This window comes from Heterodontus francisci, chromosome 20 (genome assembly GCF_036365525.1).
Source record: "Heterodontus francisci isolate sHetFra1 chromosome 20, sHetFra1.hap1, whole genome shotgun sequence".
NCBI lineage: Eukaryota > Metazoa > Chordata > Chondrichthyes > Heterodontiformes > Heterodontidae > Heterodontus > Heterodontus francisci.
Window position 1 is genome coordinate 41,630,840 of NC_090390.1, and position 24,544 is coordinate 41,655,383.

A 24,544-nucleotide genomic window follows, 5' to 3' on the forward strand; every position below is an offset into this window, starting at 1 on the left:
CTGCTCTCGGTCTCCCGGAGCTGGGGTGTGCTTGGTTTGTTTTGGGGTTGGGGCGCGCTGGGCCAGTCACAGTTTCCAGTGCCCCGGAGCTGGGGGGCTTTCTCTTACAGCTCCTTTGAGTTCTGCCACTTCTTTTGCAGGTGCCGTCGTTCGAGCCCTTCCTTGTCCAATGAGGAAGAGTTGCTGTAGTCTGTCTCAGACGGTCGTCTCCTCTTGCCACTGATTTGGGTGGTGACCTGTTCATTTTTTGGGGGCTTCTTTTTTGTGGTTTTCCTTTGTACCACTTGCCACTGACCAGTTTGTCCATCTGCTGCCTCCTCCTCCATTGATTCTGTCTGTAGAGGAGGAGTTTCAAGGCACAGGGTAGGTGTTGGATCACTGGTTGCAGCTGCCTCCCCTTTTTTCTCCTTCTCAGATAGACTTTCCTCGCTGCAGAGAGGATTGCTTGTCTCCTTCCCAGCAGCAGACGCATTCACCGTTCCTTCTCCCGGCTTTATCTTGAACCTTGCCACCTAAGCATAACTGAGGCAGCATTTGCGGCAGGTTTTGTAGAGGTGGCCTGCCCCACCGCATAGGTTGCAGCACTTACTCTATTTACAGTCCTTGATCTGATGGCCTTCCTTCTTGCAGTTCTTGCAGACGATTGTGCTGCAGTTGGCCACCACATGACCAGATTTGCCACAGGTACGAAAAACTCTGGGCTGCCCCGCATAGACTAAGAAGCCCCGACTTCCCCTGATAGCGAAGCTGGAGGGAGGATGGCTCTGTTGGCATTGACCTTCAAGGTCACCTTGACCTGCCGCTTGCTGGTCCAAATCCCAGAGGGGTCCTTGACATCAGTGCTGCTCCCGGCCACCTCGACGTACCTGGCGAGGAAGGTGAGTACATCCACAACAGAAACATGGGGGTTGTACAGGTGGATTGTTATCACCCGGTCGCATTGCGATGGCAGCTTGAAGAGCGGCTCCACTGTGAGGATCGACAGCAGTGCCAGGTTTGCTCTCTCCTTGAACACTTTCAAGAACTTGATGCATCCCACCACATTCTTGAATGTCACGTCGAAATATCCACTGCTGGGGAAGTCCTGCAGGCAGAAGATGTCCGCAGCTTGGAATCCACAGCAATCAAGAAGGATTTTCTTAATGAAGAAGGTAAGGTCAACAGGTGCACCTCCTTCATTATCTTTCACCCCTGATGGTGTTACGCACCTTGAAGCTCCAGAATTGGTTACAGCCATTTTGCTTAAAACTTACCTGGAACTGGATAAAAGGCCACTAATCATGGTCTCTCCCCTGCCAGGGCTTCTGGCTTTAACTAACGAAGGTAGTAGCTGCTGCGGGTGGAGCACCCACCTGAGGCCAGGCGCCTCATGTGAGGCCACAGGTCGATCAGGGCAGGAGGGGTCTCGCAGAGTGTGGGTCACAGGGGAGGTGGTGCAGGGGGGTTGGTAACAAGGGCAGGAGTGTTTGTCTCAGCAGGGCCCCCTTCCAAATGCTGGGTCCCTCGTTCAGGCACCCGATGCCTTTTGACGAGGGACCACTCCCTACCTCCATCAGAGCCGGGAAGCAGCCCGCACAGTTTTTCGTGCCGTGCTTCCTGTGCGGCAACAGGGCTGCCCGCCATAAGGGTAATTGCGGCGGCGGGATGAGGCCATAAATTGGGCAATAATTGCCCACTTATGGGCCCCAATTGGCAGCTGGGTGGGAAGGCTGTTCACAGGCCTTCCTGCCCCAGACAAAACAGCCACAAGGACAGCATAAAATTCCCCCCATTGTCATGGCATGAAATAATGGCAGTGAAAGCCATGGCTCCATCGAGATGGACGTCAAGAAGCAAAGTGCTATAATCCTATTCTGCAATGCATGTGTACAGAACATCGTACTTAAGAATGACATTAACAGGAATGTCCCATAGAACCTATCGCACTTACACATACCTGTCTATCAAAAGGAAATTCTGCAGGGTCATTTTCAATAGCTCTGATGGGAGACATTTGCTCCCAATCATCATCTTGACAGTGTTGTGTGAAATTTCTAAACAGCACAGCATTACTTGTTGATAAGTCATTTCCATTTGGGGAATGGTTTTGTTTGAAATCATTTGTCTGCTTTCTGCCAACAGTTCTTTCTGCATCTGAAAAATTACTCTCCATGCAAGGCAAATCATTTCTTTTTGCTCCTGGAGCACCGTTACTGCAATCTCCAACTGCAGCACTTGTTTCTAATAATATTCCACTGGAAGCAAGAGAATCCATTTCACTCTTCATGTCTGCTGAAGTAACTGATATTGCTGAGATCTTAGCTTTGAACTTTTTAATGGAAGACTTTTTTCCTAATGTGAAGGGAGATTTTAGTGATCGTTCTTTGCTCTCATCAGAAATGAAGTTATGACTGTTGGGCAAGTTTTTATTTACCTCTGCTACACTGGAGACATTCTCTGCCCAGTCACTTGAATTGTTCACATTTAATCTTTCTGATGGAAGACTATTCTTTGGAATGAACGAAACATCATTATTCTTAGTTCTAAACATCTGAGGACAGTCTGTAACACTCAATATGTTGACGGAGTCTGATGAAGACAAAGAATCTGCAGCAATGTCAGAAAATGAAACTGGTGACACAGTGGATGTGACAGATCTGCCAAGCTCCATTTTAGAACAAAGATGATGCTGGGCATTGTCCACCATTTCTGTTGGTAGTTTTGGCAACAGTCTCTTCCTAGCAGATGATCGTTTCTGAGGAACAGATAAAATCCTGCCTGCCTCACGACCTTTGCTTTTCATATCAGCCGTCTCCGCAGGATCTATGGTCAGTACCTCCTCCTTTCTCTCACATATTTCTACTGAACTCATCTCCTCTGAACCTTGCTGGAAAACCTTATTAACTTCAACAGTTGAATTTGGATCTTCATCATGTGCACACTTCTCAGCCTTACAAATGACCTCTGTTGTTCCATTGTTTAACATGCTTAAGTCATACGGCAGGTCTTCAGTGCTTGATGAGCCATCTGCTGGATTTCGTTCACTTGTTTGCAGTTCATGACCTACACCTTCCTGGCGCTTTTTCTCTTTACAGGTCTCTTCACAACCATCTATGTAAAGATTTTGAAAATGTAGATCAATAGGATATCAAGTTCCAATGAAAATATATAGAAGACATACATAAATGCACGGTTAACAAAAGTACGCTCCACAATGGATGAAGGAATAAATCTGTAATACTAATTCAGTCTCACTGAATGAATCAGCTTGGGGGTGAAATTGATCTCTGCCAGCAGCACAAAACAGGTTCGTAGCGAATCAGTAATCCAGTGTTCACCACTCCCAATCTTTTTTCCATTGATGTTCACAGAATGATAGTTCAAACTCTTTTTGGAGACTCTTTTCCTATTCTCACTGTCACTTTTACTTGGTTTGAAATAAAAAATCTTGGCAACATGTCAATGGAAATTAAAAACCGGTGCGATGAAAAATCGGCTGCCGAATCGATACAAGCCTATTTTGCGCTGCTGGTGTAGACCAATTTCACCCCCTTATATTTATTTACAATTCAACAAAAATATCAAAATATATCTGCTGATTCAAACTCTGCAAAACATCTGGCTAGAATTTTCTTACCAATTATTAATTAGTTAGTCCTGGCCTTCTATCAATGTCAACATCAGTGTCAAGGAAATGATCTATTAATCTGACCAATAAGAACTAAATTCTATTCAAAAAAATACAGTGTTTCCATGAAGTAAGAAATATTGAACTACTTGGGGTAAAAGACAGCTTCAAAGAATTCAGACCAATGTAATAAAGAACTGAATGACACAGAAACAAAATAAATTAGAAAAAATGCAGTATAATCAAAGGTATAGCCAATGTTGAAAACACTCCATTCCTTTTTCTGGCCAATTAGCAAGAAGAAAAAACTAAAAATGTCTGTTTACCAAGATTTAGGACTTGCTGACATTACAGGGTGTTTAAGTAAAATGAAAATAGAAGTAGTAATTCAATATCATGGGGCCCAAATTCTTCCAGCTCTGTCTTGCCACTGCAAGTGTGACAAAGCAAGATATCCAGTCACCAACATGCCTGGAGTTAATCCATCCTAAATCCTGAGAATTGCATTATTTACCCCGAGGGGGTGTAACGCATGTTCCATTTACAACACTACTTGGTTGTCCGCCCTGCAGGAGCCAGGTAAGTCAGAGGGGCAGCTTGCCACTCATCGAGGTTGGGCGATTTGCTATTTCAACTGCAAAGTTGAATTTATTAAAAGTAATGGCACCAATTTCTTTATAGCCACTTTCCTAATGGTAACTGAACCCTCTGTGATCGACTGCCTTTGAGAAACTGCTGTTTCATATTGGTGTAGTGGTTACGCCTGCTTTATGCAGCCTTACTTTTATCTGAGCTGCAGGAAAGGCAGAACCAGTGGAGGAATATCATCCCAGCAGTCATGATTCTTTGAATAACATCACAAAGGAAGAAGGACAGTTGCAAGAAGCACCTACTCCAATTCCATTGGATTTTCAGGACACAAAAAAGATGGAGCAGAAACTCTTGGAAGCAGATCTCACACCAAATTTTGGGCCTCGGGTCTTTGTCCTGCTTCTCAGGCCAAAGAATTTTGGGGCCCACATCTTTGTGTTCATTTCGTACAGCACCCTATATCTTGCAGTTGTGTCCAATTAATTTGAATTACTGTTTCTATTTTGCAGTTCTCAGTGAAATATGAACATGCGATAGTTATGCCTTCTAGAACATTTGACGTTTCTTGTGACCATGAAAATAATTATCTGTCACCTACCTTGGAAAGCACCAACAGATTCAATTGAAAGTACCCTTCGACCTGTGGCAGAGAGATTACGGCAAATAATGTCTGAGGATAAACATTTTAGTTTTTCTTCACATGTGCTGAGGATACTCTGCAGAATACAAATAAATGGACAACATTATTAAAACCTCTATCTCAATAATCCACATTATCAGCCTACTTTGCAAAATGTTTTGCTGGAAGAGACTGGGTGGTACAATGGGTTAAGCATACTGTCCTGTCACCAGCAGTTCCTGGTTTTGACATCCAGACTGATAACATAAAAGCCTCCTCTCTTCTTCAATTGTAATAGTCCAAAGTGAAATTAACTTGGACAGATGCAACTCAGTTACAATCAGATCTGAAACTGAGTACTGCCTAAAAACTGCCAATCTTAACAAATGAGAACATAAGGAGTAGTGTGTCAAATCACATCATTGAGAAAGAGTAGAAATGTCTGATCCTGCAATTGGCCAAAACTATGCTGACCTTAGATGGCACTTCTACTTAAAGTTTCATTGTTCAGTATTAATATGGTTTACATTGATAAAATACAGAAATTTAATATTTATATACTACCTTTGATGGTACTAAGGGTGCGGCCTGGATATTAAGTAGGAAGTTGGATGGAGTGGGGGGAACCAATGAGATCTTGTGAGGTTTTTGAAAGTGGAGTGGGAGTTAACAAGGTAAAGAGATTTAGCAAACAACTTCAAGACTCTGCCATCAGTGGTGGAGTGGAGAGGGCTCACAGAAAACCACCATTAGAAAAGGGAAGGGTACATGCTGAAACACAGAACTGGAGAAGGTTGCAGACACAAGGTGGAGAAAGGCACTTTACAGTTGCAGTCAGGGCCACCTGTAACTGAACTGTTTTAGTAAAATGCACTACATTCAGTTTGCAGCTCCAACAGCACTGCACATTTAAGTATTATTTATATTCATTTCAAATGATGATATGGGGAATGGGGTGAGATTGACGAACCTAACACCTAGAATGTAAAATACAATGAGCAAATTGAGTATGTAACTCTTTGCTCCATTTCTCTGGAATGGTGTGTTATATTTTGTTGTTTATATTTTAAGATATTTCCATATTCTGATCCCTAGTCCACTCGGTTTATTGGCTGGTTTCTGTTACTCGTGTTCACTGAAGTGGAATATATAGAAGGGTGAATAAATTGAATTCCTGGAGAAAGTATGTGGGAGTGATGCCTGAGACTCTTCTGTGGTGTGGTTGAGTTGTGGACCACCTCCTGTCGATAATGTCTCTCTATCAAGCTGTCCACTAAAAAGCGGTGGGATGTAACTTGGGAAAGTCAGTAAGAATTTTTCTCATCACCTTTATCACATGAGAACCCATGAGCTCCAGGAATTTCCATTTTCTCAGTTTACTTTAGTTTATAACTGGTTCGTCACAAGCTGTCAGTGAGCGAACATTTTTAATGCAACCTCCCGCCTCCTCCTCAGTTTTGCTCTAGTGCTACAGAACTAGAGAGGTCCACAGCACAGAGGGGTTTTCGGCAATGGTGTTTGCACCAGCCACTGCTCTGATCTCTCTGCTACAGATCTGTCTGCATCACTTCGACTTCAGAAATTTCTTTTAACCGATATACTCCCTGTGGCAAAACATGACATGCTCCAACAACTCTACATAATAACATTTCTTCAAACCCTCTCCTAACCTCTATGTGACAATTTAAAATTGGCAATCCCTCATCACTGACTCCTCAGCTAGAGAATATAGCATTTCCTTATTCATCTTACAAAAAACACATCATAATTTTATACACATCTCTATTAAATCTCTTCTGCTTCAGTGGAAACAGTTCCAGTATCCTAAATCTTTGCTGATAACTATCGATTCACATCCACCATCATCCTGGTGAAGTTGTTTGCAGATCCATTTGGAGCTGATGCCACCGATGTGTATGACATGTTACAACTGGAACTAATTTGACACGAAAAGAGCTTTCACAGAGTACGATCTTCTGACATTTTATAGTCAATATGTTCTCTCAGTGTCTTATCCAAATCTATCAAGACATGCCCTTTGATTCATTGCACCGTTTGGCAGCACATATTGCTGCAAACAGCTTTGATCAAGAATGAAAAGCGTCCAAGCAAGATCAAGATCACTCCTGACAGATGGACATCTATCCACATCGCTGCATCAAGTATGTGGGCAGACATCAACTACTTCTGCAAACAAACTCAATGTCAGGTAGCTCACTAAACCAGTAATCAACATATTGAGAAGAAAGTAAGTTAATAAATTAGTCTTCCCATTTAAAGCTTGTCCACAAAAATGCACATTTTGTGTTGTTTTGATTATTAAGATAAATTTCTAATGCCTTTATCTTTCTGAACTTTGCTCACCTGCCCCGCTATGTAAGATAAAAATTGTAATGTGGCCCCTCATATACCCCTGTTGTAGATGGTGTGCACTGCTGCCACTGTGTGCCGGGGGTGAAGGCAGTGAATGTTTAAGGTGGTGGATGGGGTGCAGATCAGGTAGGCTGCTTTGCCTTAGATAGTGTTAAGCTTTTGAGTGTTATTGGAGCTTCACTCACCCAGGCAACTGGGCAGTATTCCCTCACACCCCTGACTTGTGCCTTGTGGACAGTGGACAGGCTTTAGAGAGTCAGGATGTAATGCACAATACACTAGGCTGGAGTTTACAGCCGCCAGCCTCCCTTCGCCCCCCCCCCCCACCCCCGCCGATGTTGGGGATCATGGCGGGAGGGGCAGAAAATGCCAGAAGGGCCCAGCCCAATATTTCCAGCAGTGGCGAGGCCTTGTGGCAGCACTACTGCTGCTTGGCGACGGGAACCAAATTTACATATTTCAAAAATGCAAATGAAGGAATGAATTACTTACCTGCTCCCATCATCCATTCCGCTATGATAATAGTGCCGGGGCCTTTGGATCTCTGTCCGGAGATCCGATACATAACACTGGTGGGAGGAGGGAGCAGGTACATTTCTGTGTGTGTGTGTGGTGGCAGGGGGGCGGGGGGGGGAGCAACGTCAGATTAATTTAATTGGTCTAGGGAATGGTGGGAAGGGGTTAAATTTAGAATTTATGAGCTTTGGGGGTGGGAAGGTCAGGTGCACCAGGTATGAGTTTTGGTGGGGGGAGAAGGCAGGTACTTAATTCTCTGGTTACTGGGGGGGGGGGGGGGGGGGGGGAGAGAGGATCAAGTGCTCCAACCACTTAAATGAGCCGCCGCGTTTAATATTGCCGCGGCTCCACGACGCCTGGTCCACGTGGGTGGACTGCCATTTTTGGCGGCGAGCTTATAAAATCCAGCCCATTATTGTGCTGTTCAGATGAATCTGCATTTAAATTGCAAGGTTCCTTTAATGTCACAAGGCTAATTGCCTTGAGACTGAGGTCAGTTAGAGGCTAATTACTCTTGCTGAGGGAGATTTACAGATTTGGAGGTTCCACCACCAAGGCAGACGAAACCAGCATTAAATGTCTTTCTTTCTTCATTTAAAAAAAAAATACTTTTATCAATAAGGTTTCTGAAGAGCTGTTAGATGTTTGTAAATATAAAGTGTTTCATTTATATACTTATACCCCTTGCATTTCCCATGTTAGGTCAGATGATAAGTTAATTTTTTAAGAACTTGAATGTTAAAACATGTATTATTCTGCCAAGGTGGAGCAATGCCTTTTCAAGACTACAAAATATATTAAAGAATGCAAAAGAAAGTGGTAAAACCTTTGTTGATATTTTTGGTTTGTTGATTGGGTGGGCTGCTGATCCCAGGGGGACTTTGGAGGTTCCACAGGCAAATACCTGGATGCAGGAAGTTGGTGTAAAGGCACTCGTCTCCTGAATCCGGCAAGTCCTTGCCTCGTGAAGCTGCTGGGAGTCCCGATGGGAAACCTGGCCGACCATAGTTGAAAAACTGAATTACTGTGAGGCTTCCTCATTATCATATTTGGAGTGGGTTGGTCACCCGCCCACCTTTTGGTCTCAGATAAAGCCAGAAGTGGGTGGATTGGAGGGGTTTTTGGCTCAGGGAACAGATTTTTCAGACTTTAACCTCCACCCCATCCAAACTTGCCTTTATATTTTAGGTTAAAACTCCCTGCATCACGCCCCTCAACCATTCCCGCCGTCCCCCCCCTCCTGCATCCACCACCGCCCCCACCCCCCCCCCCCCAACATCCATGTGGATTTCTCTGTCGTTAGGCTTTGGAAACTCTCAAGCATGGCTGATAAATTTCCAACTGCTTCAGACATCCAGCTGATCAAAATATATATTTTTTGGAATTTGCATTTTGAAGAGGTCCTTAAACAAATTTATATAAAAAGTTATTATGCTATTAGTCTACATGTATGGTGAAAAAAACATGCATAAATTCCACCAGGAATCTCACATTTGTACCTCAATATCTGGCCTGTCTTCAGGTTTCTCCTGCTGCATTTGATCGAGAAGGCTTCTTAATTCTTGGCTGAGGATTGGTTCTAACTCTGGCTCTATCACATATTCAGCAGCAGCAGCTAGTGTAGCCCCCAAAGAATAGACATGAGCCTGAAAATAATATGTATAGAAGTTACAGTGTTACAATATCTGTTGGATATTCTGGTACATTAAAATACATTATTTTCCCCAGTTTTAATGTAACACTCACAACATTCCAAGCTGTTATATCAGCAAAAAAGAAATGACATTGTTTCAGGTTAATGTTACATTCATTGCTGAACAAAATGTTTTACTGAAGTACAGTAACAGAAAGTAAAAAAGGCATTTCATTAGAAATTAAGTAACATTTGATATGATAATCATCTTAAACAGAAATATCGTTTTGTTGAAAAAGAACACAGTTTATTTAAGAACTATAATAATTATCAAAGCTAGCCAGAGTAATAAACTCTAATAATGTATTTAATAATTATTCCATGAGTACAAAATCTAAATACCTTCCCGTTACCTCCACCTATAAATAACCATCATGACACCCATGAATTCACAATGGCCTATTATTGTTGTTACCTTATAGCAGCTTTCTAAAACTTTAGGTCTGATTAATATGGAATAAAAATGCTTTGCATGACTGTACAAAAAATAGTTACAGAACTAATTTGCATCGAAGTCCCAAAATCTGTAAAATCTGGGGGTGGAGGGTATGGGAATAGGGCAGCTATTGAAGTTATTAGACTCTACCATCAGCATGCCTTTGAGAAATCAAACTGTTACAAAAGATGACAAATGAACTGTGAAAGCTGCTTGGCTTGTTAGGGGCAATTTCCCAATGGGGCAGAACAGCAGGGTATCTAGAATTGCACAAGCAAATTTCAATGTGGATTGAGCCATACGCTGGGTGTGAACAGATGCTTTGGATGGGATATCTGAGATAGCAACAGATTTAAAGAGTAGCTGCTGTGCCTTAACAAAGCACTCACCAGGTCGAGGTGATTTGAAATCTGCTACAGGAATCTGATTCTGTGGATTGAAGGAGATTGAGAGAGCTGGAAATGATCTTTCAGTGAGAACTGGACCTGATGCTGTAGCAAGTGTAGGAAAGGAGAGTTACCATCCTTGAAATTAAAGGGGCACTTTTCTCAAAAGGCTGTTGTTATACATGTTGGGAAGACCTGACAGTAGGTGAACACTGTGAATAGTTTATCGGTGCACAGGAAACAATTTAACACATTGAGGAAGCTTGCTAGTCTACCCTGAATGTTGCTGCTTCAAGCTTAATAGTATAACATTGCTGCAACATACATTTTCACTTAACAAGCTTCATCTTTAATTGGGATGCAAATAATGTTTGTTTGGGAACCTTTTACATTTCTCATACAATCACAAGGCAGCCCAAATTCATGCATGGTATAGCACAAGCAAAAACATCCCAGCCCTGGCTGATACTCACTGACTGAAAGAGCTGGCAAAGTGTTGATACTGCCTCCTTAGTGAAATGCAAGCAACAAAGACAGACTGCCTAGGACATGCACAAATAATTCTGGTGTAGCCTGCAGGCCTGCCACCTTGGGTAAGATATCTGCTTGTGTATTCCATTGAAATGCTTATCCAACTCCCCAAGGGATAGGTGTTCTCAGAGGAATGGTCATCCTACCAATGTAGATTGTTTAAATTAGGTGTAAAACAAACTTCAATGGTAGAATAGGAAGAGAAAAATGAAAAAACAAACAAAAATGTGAAATCTGAGAGCAAAATGTAATAAAATAACAATGCAGCAAACTAAATGCAACAAAAGCCACTCAAAGCCAAAAATAGTAGCAGCTTGCATTTATTCAAACACCAGTTAAACAAGGAAGTGACCACTGGCATGAGTGGAATGTTGCCAAAGACCTGAAGGAACAGCCCCCAGCACTCAGGTAAGTGGTTGGGAGGGGGTTCAGGAGCACGTTGTGGTTGGGGAGGAGTTAACACCAGGAAAGGAACATCTAAACTTTACTTATGGAGCCCTGAAGAGCATTGTTGCTCTACCTGGTCCCAAAACAAAAGTCTCAAAAAAAAAGATCCGCATCCTTTTTGGGCTATTTTGGCGTCAGATCCTTTTCTCACTGAGTTGGTCTGGAAAGTGAAGGCCCAGGCACGCCTTCAGTTAAGATTGCAGTCGTGTCCCAATGGTGTCATTGGAGCCCAATCTGCATGTTTAAAGAAGGACTTGCTGGCCTTTGGAGCATGTCCCTTTTGCCTGCTCTACAGAACAGGTTAACATCATAATCCACTGGGACACAGCGGGATAATTGGAGGTAAATCCCACGCATCATTTCAACTGACCTCCCTCCTGGTCTCAATTTACCCTTTTACAATTAAAGTGATGATAAATACTAAAATTTCATGTAATAAAAACCGAATTTTACTCAGTTATTGTAAATCAGTGGCCCTGATGTTATTCCTTACATTGCCTAAATATCCCTATATAGAATCCTATAGCTTCTGACTCATCATGAGCAATACCTCAGGAGATCTGTTAGTTAAATAACTTGGGGCTGATGTCATTGCACCTTGCAGGAATGTAAGTGAAGGCTGGGTGATTTAGAGATTGTTAATCTATTAATTGAACTGATCCAAAGATAACAACGTTCATCATTCATGGTGCTGCATGAACAAACTTCTTAATTTTTTATGACTAATCAGAAATCCAACTCTCCTCCCAACTGAGAGTAGTTAAAAAGCTCAATAAGAGCTGTTAGCAAGGAGGAGTGGGGGGGGAGGGGGGTGCAGGTAGGTGCAGGTAGAATGTTTAAAAGGGAAAAACATGTTTGAGAAGCTGTCAGTTTCTGAACACCAAAAGGGAATTGGGCACACAGTGGGGAACCAGCCAATGGTATCCCAGGGCATCACCCAGCCCCATAAGAGGGTTAGCTGTATAAAGGGGGACTCGGCACTTGGTAAGTCGGTGCTCTTGGCGCTGTGCAGATGGCAGGGAAAGTGGGCACTCAATGCCCAGGAATCGAACGGGGTCATCACTGCCCCCGACATCATGTGGGGGCAGAAGAGCAGGTCAAGGCTGCCAATCTTCCTGTCTAAAAGCAAGGCTGCAGCGAGCATTGGGAGCACGACTGCCAGAATTTGGGCCCAGTGGCGATGAAGGGCAACATCCTCCACAGGAAGGGCAGAACCACGGACATCAGGAGGGCACAGGAGGCAACAGAGACTCTAAACTCAACACAGGATCTACCGCTGAAGACGGGGCTACCTGGAGATGACTCAGACCCAGTGCCACAGGAGACTGTAGCTCTCCAGGTAGACGGTCACTGACATCTGCACCCTCATTGACACAGACCTAGTACCTCACAGCACTGGTCACCATGCCCTGCCAGTAGCCGTCAAAGTCACTGTGGCCTTGAACTTCTTTGCTTCTGATCAGCTGTGGACCTTGGTGGCATTTCACAAATGGCTGCACAATGATACCCTCTTTGCCATAGATGTGCAGCACATTCATTTGACAATGGACCTGGCCTCACAGGGTTAGAGGGCATTGGGTTCTGCCTTGATCACTGGATTCACCTAGGTGCCGGGCATCGTTGATTGCACCCATGTGGCCATTAAAGGTACTCAGGGACCGGCCAGTGAGATCCACAGGAAGGGCTTCCACTATCCCAATGCCCAACTGGGCTGAGACCACAAGAGCTTCCACCAATATAATAAAAGCAAAATACTGCGGATGCTGGAAATCTGAAATAAAAACAAGAAATGCTGGAACCACTCAGCAGGTCTGGCAGCATCTGTGGAAAGAGAAGCAGAGTTAACGTTTCAGGTCAGTGACCAGTCTTCGGAACTGACAAATATTAGAAATGTCACAGGTTATAAGCAAGTGAGGTGGGGGTGGGGCAAGAGATAACAAAGGAGAAGGTGTAGATTGGACCAGGCCACATAGCTGACCAAAAGGTCATGGAGCAAAGGCAAACAATATGTTAATGGTGTGTTGAAAGACAAAGCATTAGTACAGATAAGGTATTAACGGACTGAATATTGAACAGCAGCAAGTGCAAACATGAAAAAAAACAGTGGGTAAGCAAACTGAACAAACAAAGATGAAATGAAATAAATGCAAAATAAAAAGATTGTAAAAAATGTAAAAAAGAAAAAAAGAAAAAATAACTAAAAATGAAAGTAAAATGGGGGGCTGTCATGCTCTGAAATGATTGAACTCAATGTTCAGTCCGGCAGGCTGTAGTGTGCCTAATCGGTAGATGAGATGCTGTTCCTCGAGCTTGCGTTGATGTTCACTGGAACACTGCAGCAATCCCAGGACAGAGATGTGAGCATGAGAGCAGGGGGGAGTATTGAAATGGCAAGCAACCCGAAGCTCAGGGTCCTGCTTGTGGACTGAGTGGAGGTGTTCCGCAAAGCGGTCACCCAGTCTGCGCTTGGTCTCCCCAATGTAGAGGAGACCACATTGTGAGCAGCGAATACAGTATACTACATTGAAAGAAGTACAAGTAAATCGCTGCTTCACCTGAAAGGAGTGTTTGGGGTCTGGGATAGTGAGGAGAGAGGAGGTAAATGGGCAGGTATTACACCTCCTGCGATTGCAGGGGAAGGTGCCATGGGACGGGGACGAAGTGGTGGGGGTAATGGAGGAGTGGACCAGGGTGTCGCGGAGGGAACAATCCCTTCGGAATGCTGACAGGGCAAGGGAGGAGAAGATGCGTTTGGTAGTGGCATCACGCTGGAGGTGGCAGAAATGGCGGCGGATGATCCTTTGGATATGGAGGCTGATGGGGTGGAAAGTGAGGACAGGGGGAACCCTGTCATGGTTCTGGGAGGGAGGGGAAGGGTTGAGGGCAGAGGTGCGGGAAATGGGCCGGACACGGTTGAGGGCCCTGTCAACAACAGTGGGGGGGAATCCTCGGTTGAGGAAAAAGGAAGTCATATCAGAAGCGCCATCATAGAAGGTAGCATCATCAGAGCGGATGCGTCGGAGATGGAGAAACTGGGAGAATGGAATGGAGTCCTTACAGGAGGCAGGGTGTGAAGAAGTGTAGTCGAGGTAGCTGTGGGAGTCAGTGGGCTTATAATGGATATTAGTAGATAACCTATCCCCAGAGATGGAGACAGAGAAGTCGAGGAAGGGAAGGGAAGTGTCAGAGATGGACCATGTAAAGGTGAGAGAAGGAAATTGGAAGCAAAGTTGATAAAGTTTTCCAGTTCGGGGCGGGAGCAGGAAACGGCACCGATACAGTCATTCCACCATGTGTGTGTTTGCTTTCCTGGCAGCTGCCATGCTCCTTCATCCTCTGGCAGTCCAGGTTGCCTCAGAGCTTCAATTCAGCCCTTAACGTGCATAGATGGCTCCTCAGGGACAAGGGATATCCCTTGAAGATTTGGCTACACACCTCTATGGAGCCCCAGAGAGAGGCCATACAACCAATGCCAGCTGCTCAATAGGATACACATTCAGCAGGCCATCAGGCTTCTGAAGTTGGAATTCCGGTGCCTGGACCGGTTGGGTGGTACCCTCCCATACCCTCCTGCAAGGGTCTCTGTCATTGTGGTGGTCTGCTACATTCTCCAATACATAGCCTTCCAGAGAAGTATGGACCTTTAGAATAATGAAACCCTGGAAGGTGACACTCATCAGGGGGAGGAGCACAAGCTGAGAGGAGGAGGAAGAGGAGGCAGAACAGAGAGGTGCCCCTGTTGCATGACAAGGTAGCCTCCTCCTGCCACCCTCGGGTAAGAGGGCCTGCCTCTGCTCCCTCATGGCCTCCAGCATTAGATCCAGATCAGCATTGATGAAGCGAGGGTCTGCCCTGCCCCAGGTGGCAGGCCTCCAGCTCCCTTGTAACATCTCACTTCCCTCTGGTGCAGGATAAGGCCTTGGCAAAAACTGTAGATTTCTCCCTCAGGACAACTAGCAACCTCAGTGATGGCTGCCGTGGGAGTGTAAACGAATCCCACACTTCATCTGACCCACCTCCGTTCCTGCTCCCACTGGCTCTAAGTGGCTAGGATTGAGGCTGGCAAAGTGGATCAGGCTGCTGGACCTAACGATACTAACCCCAGAGTGCTGATAGAAATTGAAAAGTTTTGCATAAATAATAGCTAATTTATTTGTAACCACTCTGAAACCCGGAATTAGGGCGGAACAGTGGTTAGCACCGCAGCCTCACAGCTCCAGGGACCCGGGTTCAATTCTGGGTACTGCCTGTGCGGAGTTTGCAAGTTCTCCCTGTGACTGCGTGGGTTTTCGCTGGGTGCTCCGGTTTCCTCCCACCGCCAAAGACTTGCAGGTGATAGGTAAGTTGGCCATTGTAAATTGCCCCTAGTGTAGGTAGGTGGTAGGGAATATGGGATTACTGTAGGGTTAGTATAAATGGATGGTTGTTGGTCGGCACAGACTCGGTGGGCCGAAGGGCCTGTTTCAGTGCTGTATCTCTAAATAAATAAATAAATAAATTGTTCCTATGGACTGAAAGAAGGCGCGTGTGGTTTAAATATGGGGAAGTCAGATCCTGAGAATCATAGGCCACTTTTGTTGAAGTCAGTTACTGGGAAGAAAGATGGGGAAAGAAGTATCTGATCTGTTCAGTCCACGCCATCGAGATGCAAAATATCCTCGTGCGTCATCAACAACCTCCCCACCAACCAACTGTGCAAATATAAGTTCCTCTCACCTCTTATCTCTTCCTCAGTAGAACAAAAAAATGAATTTCCACTCCTTCTCCCCATTTAGAAAATGCAGCATTCCATGTTCCTCATTTTAATTTTTTTTAAATGTAAAACTCCCAGAAATTTAAAAAACCCCACAGAATCGTAAAAAAGTGACCAATTTTCAATTACTTGTTTATTTCAGACACGCAGAAGCAATTTTTTTTTCTTGCCTTCTTCCATTAGATGGCAAACTCTTCCTGCTGGAAAGCATTCCTCACAGTTGGCTTATTTTTCTTCTGTAATAATGCTTTCCATTTTGCTAGATTTGTGCTTGATACCTGGCCAGTTGGTCTTGGATGGTTAACTGGCCTGTAGTTCCTCATTTTCTCTCTGGCTCCTTTCCTGAGTAGCGGTGTTACATTTGCTAACTTCCAATCCACTGGGACCATGCTAGAAGCTAGGGAATTTTGGTAAATCATAATCAGTACATCCACTAGCTCTGCACCTACCTCTTTTAGAACACTAGGATGTCGGCCATCAGGTTCAAGGGATTTGTCAGCTTTTAGTCCCTTAAATTTCTACGATATTTTTTCTCCACTGATATTAATTACATCAAGTTCCTCATTCTTGTTAGCCCCTATTTCTGGTATGTAATTTGTGTATTCTATTGTGAAGACAGGCACAAAATATTTGTTCAATGTCTCTGCCGTCTCCTTGTTTCCCATGACAATTTCTCCTGTCTGTGCCTCTAAGGAACAAATGTTTATTTTAGCTCTTTTTCTCCTTTTTATATACTTGTAAAAGCTCTTACAATCTGGAGGGAAAATGTAAGAATACTCCATTGACTCAAATACTAATAAAATGGGAAAGATCATGAATCAACAAGATTTTGTTCTAAAAGCTACCAACTATAAAAAATAACAATACTACATGCACTAGAATCAATTCTGACACAATGGAAAAGACAGATTACTTGTGTTGGTAGAGTATTTTTCATTTTGGTGAGTAAAAGCATCTCCAGAAACCAAGAATTCTAACCCTCTTCTGATTGATTCTTAGGAAACATATCATCAGCATGCATTGGTGCCGACATGTGACCAGTTGTTCTTCCTTCTTCTAAAGGCAGGCAATGTGACTGCACATTACTTCATTTTGACCTAGGCTTCAAATAAGAATTCACTAAATAATGTGTACAAAGTGCCAATATGTCTTCAGTGCCAGTTGATGCCAATGACCCTCCAGTACCCACTGTCACCAATGACACTAGTTTTAAGACTGGTACTAGGTTGTGCCATTTGTACTTGTCTCCTAATTGGCCCTCAACAGTCTTGGAAAGTAAATTGTCGTCAGTGCCGATAAGAACCCGGTACCACAAAACCTCAGATTAGAGTCTGTAGTCCTTTCTTTGCAGGGCTCATTTGTCCTGCTGCTTTTCATATTTTTATGGCTTATTTTGCTTCATATGAGTAAAGCAGAATACTCTGTTCAACATCAGAAGTTGTGAACAACACTAAGAACAACAAATTCAAATGTTGGAGCTAGGGAAGAATGAACTGATTTACGACAATGTCAACATTTGTAATGAGTAGGTCCTGTGTCAGCACGAGTACAGATGACATTGTGATTTTTTATTTGTGAGTCATGGTGTAATCCCCAGAAACCAATAAGAGCCCTTGATTCTTACAGATAGTGCAGAATAACATTATGTAAACTTGTTTTTCTGGCACTCTACTGTGATAAATAATTTGTTAACATTTTGTTAAACTGTCCATGCATGAAAAGGTACTAGCATGGCACACTTTCATTTCTATAATCATTTGGAGAATTAAACATGTAAAAAATTCTGCGGAGCACTTCCTGTAGTTACATCTACAAAGGGACACCATCAAATGAGTAACACAATCCATACCCTCAAAATGGTGCATGTTCTCATTTATTTTAACAGAAAAAAATATGAATTATTAACTAGTAAATAAAAACTAACGGTAATTGTTTGCTGCAGAACCACATAGACCAGGAGGTGTCAGCTTCAATTCCTGGTGTGTGCCAAGGTTGCTCCTGTGTTTTGGACAGAGGGATCAGCCTGAGAGCGGAGCTAGCAATGTTCCTGATCACTATACAAAGTGTGGACCACAGCTGAGGAATGGATCAGGCTCAACTGTAATGCTAACAATAATCAAATAGCCTGTCAACATTCACCAACCAGGCTCAAATATGAAACACAAATACTTTCGTGTGGTATCAGAAGTTTAAGGAATCGATTGGCATCAACATGTACTATGCTGAATGATATTTTTTCAAATTCATCGGTTGGAAAGCTGAATTAAACTTTAAAAAGAAAGCAAGAGACAAAAAAACATGATAAATGGATCTCTGTTAGCAACTAAAATGGCCACCACATTTGCATCTAAATACCTCACATACCAAGGTATCAAGGTGGACATGATTGTCTGGTTAATCTTCCACCAGAACAATGGCTTGCGAATGAGCTACCTGGCTTACCTCCATTAACAATACATTGAAGGCCACCTTGGAATATTAACACTGGCAGAGATGAACCTCAAAGGGTAAACACTGAAACGATGGGACCCGAGAGAGATGGAAATTCTGAGACTTGAACTAATTAAAATGTGAAAACAAGAATACACTGGGCCATCACGTGACAGACTCTCTATCTGTGTGAAAACTTGCAGTTTCTTCCCTCTACAACAGACAAGTACCTGAGTTTGACCAATGTAGGACCCAAGTGGGGGTCTGTCTGTCTGTCTCTCTCTCCAGGCAACCTTGTTAGTTTCAAACCCTGCCTGCCGGCTACAAAACATCCAAGTCTATCATTGCTACAGCCAAAGACCCCAGGAAGAAAACCATGTGCATCACTGTCTTCAAGAAAACCTCGACCAGCCAGAAACTTCAGGACTATGAGTTCAGCCAGAAGACAATTGAATGAGCAGACTCCACAGACAGTATATTATTTTATTTGTTCTGGACTCTAATCCAACCAATCTATTCTTCTTCACTCTGTAACCTACTTGCGTGTGTGTATGATTCTCATGTGTGTGTGTGTGTGTGTGTGAAAGTTGGAGCATAGTTTATTATTTTACTTAGATCAGGTTTTGGTTTTAAGTACAATAAACTAATCTTTCTTGTTTACACTCAAGAAAACCTGTCCGATTGGTTCTTTTGTGATCCAAGCACATAAAAGGGTTACATACTCAATGAATTGATAAGCATATCCATTATTTAAAAGAAATAAACCTTCTTGTAGTCAAACAAGGAGAGGGACAACAGGGGAGCCTTTCAGCTCCTCCTCAGCTGATCATAACAATATATTCGGATGAAGGGAGAAAAAGCACTAAAAAGTTAAAAATAGGCTTTAAAACTAGTGTAAGGGATGATATCAATTAATTTAGAGAATAAATACCAAGCTGAAGGTGGAATACAAACTAGGAGCTGTGGTAAGTTTATCGCAGCCAAGAACTTCAAACATCAGAATTTTAAAAAGGCTGTTGATTTTCTAAGAACATCAAACAAATAGAAAGCATGGTAATAGTCGGTTGAAAGAGGCATCAGCCATACACATCTAAAATATGAACTACAGAAGCAATGCAAGCTCAGCAAATAATATTAAAGAGTTTTGTCCTTGAACAAAGACTAAATTTTCCATCTGTAGTTTCTGATGTAGTGCACATTAATTTTATTGTTCAATGAATACCTGCTGACATATTAACCCCAATTTTAACTCTGTGCACCAGGCAAGAACAGGGACTAATATATCAGCAGTGTGGCATTCAATAGAGCCAAAAACCCTTGTCATTTTAACAGATGCATTTCAGGAAGTATTTGAGGCCCTTGCCCCAGAAAGCTAAAGGCTTTGTTGAGATTCAAAAATCGGAATGTGATGATGTGATACAGACTTGACCACATTGTAACTGGTAGCAGTGAGGTCAAAACCTGGTGCTGGTCTCTCCAGCATAATCCACCGTCGATGATCAGCAGGCCAGAAGCGGGCCAATTGGTTAGCTATTTCTTTTTTTTAAAATAAAGGTTCCCTTTGGAGCAAGGAGAAAAAAAAATCTTTGAGCCTCCCCTGCTTCAGGCATTCCATGATTGCATCAGACCCTCCCCTTCACTTGCTCTTCCAGGTACTAATCCAGTTGGTCCCCGGCCACAGCTTCCTGCCACACTACCTGCTGGAGGTCATTGACTTCAGGTTTGGGTGGGAGTCAGGCCTGGTCTATTTAAAATGAAAATCCCTTTGGGATGTCAGGGAGAACATTGCCAGCTCAGTCCTCTCCCCACTCAGTTAAATCGGCAATTTTGCAGATTTGCAATCAGGATATCACACTATACGCTTGATACAGATATTCAAAAGACAAATTAGTAGGTATTTAATGGAACATGTTTTAATCCCATTCCTAGAAAACATGCAAAATAGACAGTTTGAGACAGTTCCCTTCTGAGGAGCTTGATGTTGACATCATTAGAGTTCAGTTGCCACGAATAGGAACATTTTATTTTTCATTACAGCTTTCAACAATTCATTGCAGTTTTTGGCCCAAGAAAGAAACCCAATGCAGACATACATACTTGAAAGTTCAGTTCTTCTCAGCATATATAGAGCAGTTTTGGAATGATTTCCAAAACTCTTTTTGTCAACCAACATCCTTACAAAGTGGTTCTGTTGAATATTGCTTGCATATTTAATAGTAAGCTAAAGTTTTAATAGTCAGTTTTTATAACTTTGCACCCATTGTTTATTTTTCAAATCTCCTGTGTGCTCCTGGTCTTTTGCTAGATCATTCATCATAGAGGAAACACCTGTGCATGCATTCCTAAGAGACTGACAGAAAAACTAGGACGTTAAGTTTTTAGGTCAAGAGAAGAAATGGAAATCATACGTCACCCGATTCTGTCAATTTTTGTAGCTTCACTTTTGGATGCATTTACAATTTTGAATGGACTTTTGTGCAAGTCAGGTTGTTCATGTTAAACTTTTGCATCTAGTTTGAATCTGTTGCACTTTTTTAATGTTGGTGCACCTAAATATGTAATCTCACCCACCCCTCCCCCACCCTCCAAAAGCATCACAGATGTTTAAAGTGAAAAAATGTGATTGGCTTAATTCACGACATATCTGTTGTCATTAATCAAATATCTGAACTAAAAAGTTCCAATAAAGTAACTATCAGAAAATCGAGCAAACAACCCTTCAATTTTCTTTCTCAAGCTACGCTATAGAGTTATGTAAAACGTCTCAGCTGACACTTCAATGCAGTACTGAGGGAGGCCTGAGCTGTTGGAATGTCATCTTTCAGATGAGATGTAAAATAGCTTGCTCAGTTGGGCATAAAATATTCTATTTTAAGAAGAGCAGGTGATTCTCCAGGCTTCCTTCAACCAACATGACTATGTGGTCATCGATCCCTTTGCTTTATGTGTGAATTTGTTGTATGCAAGTTGGTTCCACATTTACCCACCTTACAAAAATGACTGCAATTCAAAATCCACTGGTTAAAAACACACTGGGACAACTTAAGAATGAAAACCAGTGCTTTATAAAGGCAATTTTGTTGTTGTTTTATAATTGCAAAGACTAGCAAGTTTCCAGTGGTGTTGCTCAAGTGAGTCAAAGGTTATGTGATGCAAAGTAGACTGCTGGGTTGGAAGAGGACTGTTGAAAGTATTTGGAAAGATGTTTGTGAGAGATGCGGTCAGAGACAGTGAAGTATTTTTTGATTGATTCCTGAGAGGACATTTTGTGTGATGGACATTTCTGAGTAAACCTCAAAAATAATTCAGAACAGGGCTTCTTTTTAAAATTCTATTTCCAACATTAATAAACAAATGAGTATCTAAAGAGATCCATTCTCAATAAAGAATCTTTTTTAAAAAAAAAAGTTGAGGATACACAGAAAGAAGGTCACAAGAATTATGATAGAGAAAGCGATCTGATGTTTAGTACTGAAAACTCGGGGAGTGGGGGAAACATATGGGGGATAGTCCTCTTATTTTACACACTTTGGGATGGAAGTCTCAATGTTTTTCTATAGTTATGTGGAGCTCCTGGGTTATATTAGCATGGATGTGGAGGTGGGTGTCCTTAGGTTTATTGCAGTCAATGGAAGTAAATATCAGGCTCTGTGCATAATAGGCAGTCAAAGCAATATTGCCTGTTTTGTGTCACAGCCTGAGACAAATTTCAAGCCCATGAATTCTACACATTTATTAATTATGCAGCATATTTACATAGAAATATAGAAAATAGGAGCAGGAGTAGGTCCTTAGGACCTGCTCCGCCATTCAAAAACAATCATGGCTGATCGTCTAATTCTGTACCCTGTTCCCGCTTTCTCCCCACATCCTTTGATCCCTCTGGCATTAAGAAATATATCTATCTCCTTCTTGAATATATTTAATGACTTGGCCTCCACTGCTGAGAATTCCATAGGTTCACCACCCTCCGCGTGAAGAAATTTCTCCTCATCTCTGTTCTAAATGGCATACCCCGTATCCTGAGACTGTGACCCCTGGTTCTGGACTCCCCAGCCATCAGGAACATCCTCCCTGCATCTAGCCTGTCTAATCCTGTTAGAATTTTATAGGTTTCTATGAGATCCCCTCTCATTCTTCTAAACTCTAGTGAATATAGGCCTAGTTGACCCAATCTCTAATCATATGTCAATCCTACCATCCCAGGAATCAGCCTAGTAAATCTTCTTTGCACTCCCTCCAGGGCAAGAACATCCTTCCTCAGATAAGGAGACCAAAACTGCATACAGCACTCCAGATGTGGTCTCACCAAGGCACTGTATAACTGCAGTAAGACATTCTTGCTCCTGTACTCAAATTCTCTTGCAACGAAGGCCAACATACCATTCGCCTTCCTAACTGCTTCCTAATTATTTCCTCATGGCACTAATGAGTCCACTTCTACAAAATAAATAGGAAAACACTGAGATTCAGATTACAGTCAGTTGTGTATTCTCACATTATGACAAATTAATTACTACCAGTAAAAAGTGCAGTGAATAAAAACCAGTTTAAATTCAAGCTTTTTGGGCCAACTAAAAGTCTATATAAAAGACATAAGGGATAATTTATTGAATTTTCACTTCCAAAGCAATGTGTTGAGCAGAAGTGCATGTCGAGAATTCGGGCATGTGCTCCCCCTCGTTTTCCATGCATTCATTTTACTGGATAGAGACACATGGGAGCTGGTGTCTAATTTGCTGATATGTGTTTCAATGGGGGCACAGCATCATATTGGGAGTGCAAATTTGTAAAATTGCTCCTGAAATCTATTTTTGTTTCCTTTTGAGACATCACAGATATCTGTTTCTGTTACATCTTGGAACGAGAAAAAAATAGACAATGAGAGTTTTAAGACCATCTTGATGGATATGAATGCAAGACATTGGAGGAGCTGGAAAAAACCCATTAGACTAATAACATTTTTGATTGATCATCATCCTACATATCCATATTCTCACCTCAATCTGCTCTCCCAAGAAGCACAATTAGTTGTGTCTTGAATCCATTTGAACTTCTAGCTTAAATAACCTTTCCTATTAGCTTACTCCACTGCAATTACAAACCCCTCAGCTTTATCTCAATCCCATGTAAAATAATGAAATTCAAGATCTGCATTAAGTTTGAAGTTTATCTGTAATATAATAATTTAGTCTTCGTTGGCTGTCCCTCAATTTGAGGATGACATCTACACAAGGTCGGGAGTTTCTGCCAGGGGTCTTCAGGTGACTGAACAGGCCAATTCTCGACCCGCAGATCTTTGGGCACATAGGGCAGGATGTGCCATGAGTCCAGGATTTGTTCCCTTTTCTTTCCTTCTCTGCTGCCGCTCTGCCTCATCATTAAGGAGTTTGGACTCAAAACATGATGCAGTTTGATGGTCAAGTTGTCGCCATTTTGAATGATTGATAGCAAGCTCCTCCCAGTCATCAATGTCATTGCTGCCATGTGTCAAAGAGAGCTTCAGAGTGTCTTTGAAGTGTTTTCTTTGTCTTACTCTGGAATGCTGGCCATCTGAGAGTTGAGAAAACAGGAGCTGGCAGGGGAGACAGTTTTCAACCATCCAAACACAATGTCCAGTCTAACAAAGTTAGCTTTGCAGGAGTTTTGCCTGAATGCTTGTGAAGCTGGCTTCAGGAAGCAGACTAGCGTTTGCTCGACGGTTCTCTCATTGAATCCGGAGGATGCGGCAGACACATTGCTGATGGAATTTCTCTAGTGCTGCATGTGTCACTGATACACAGTCCAGGTCTCACTGCAGTGCAGGAATGTGGTGACAACAACTGCTCTGTACACTAGGACTTTTGTTGACTAGCAGTAGTCTTTGTTGTCAAATGCTCGCTGCTGTAGGTTGTAGAAGGCTGTGCTGGTGCAGCTGATCCAGTGTTGGATCTCCTTGTCAATGGTGGCCTCTTGAGAGAGGTGGCTGCCAAGATATGGGAAGTGCTCAACATATTCCAAAATTTCTCCTTCAACATATATGGGAGGTGGAATATTTGGTTGACCAGGTGTGGGTTGATATACGAGTTTTGTTTTGACAACATTCAAGGATAGGCCGAGTCTCTTGTATGCAGAATTGAAGAGATTGAGAGCAATCAGTTCTACATAATAATTTAGTAAACC

The 24,544-nt window shown here is 42.6% G+C and overlaps 1 protein-coding gene across 1 annotated transcript in view; it reads right to left on the reverse strand.

The window, feature by feature from the left end:
• LOC137380927 (kinase non-catalytic C-lobe domain-containing protein 1) overlaps positions 1 to 24,544 on the reverse strand; it is a 246,918-nt gene that overhangs the window by 135,376 nt on the left and 86,998 nt on the right. The window contains exons 4-6 of the mRNA XM_068053335.1: positions 9,206 to 9,352; positions 4,797 to 4,914; positions 1,937 to 3,090 (exon numbers count right to left, since the gene is read on the reverse strand). Of these exons, the coding sequence (XP_067909436.1) occupies positions 1,937 to 3,090; positions 4,797 to 4,914; positions 9,206 to 9,352 (1,419 nt within the window). The remainder of the gene's footprint in view (positions 1 to 1,936; positions 3,091 to 4,796; positions 4,915 to 9,205; positions 9,353 to 24,544) is intronic.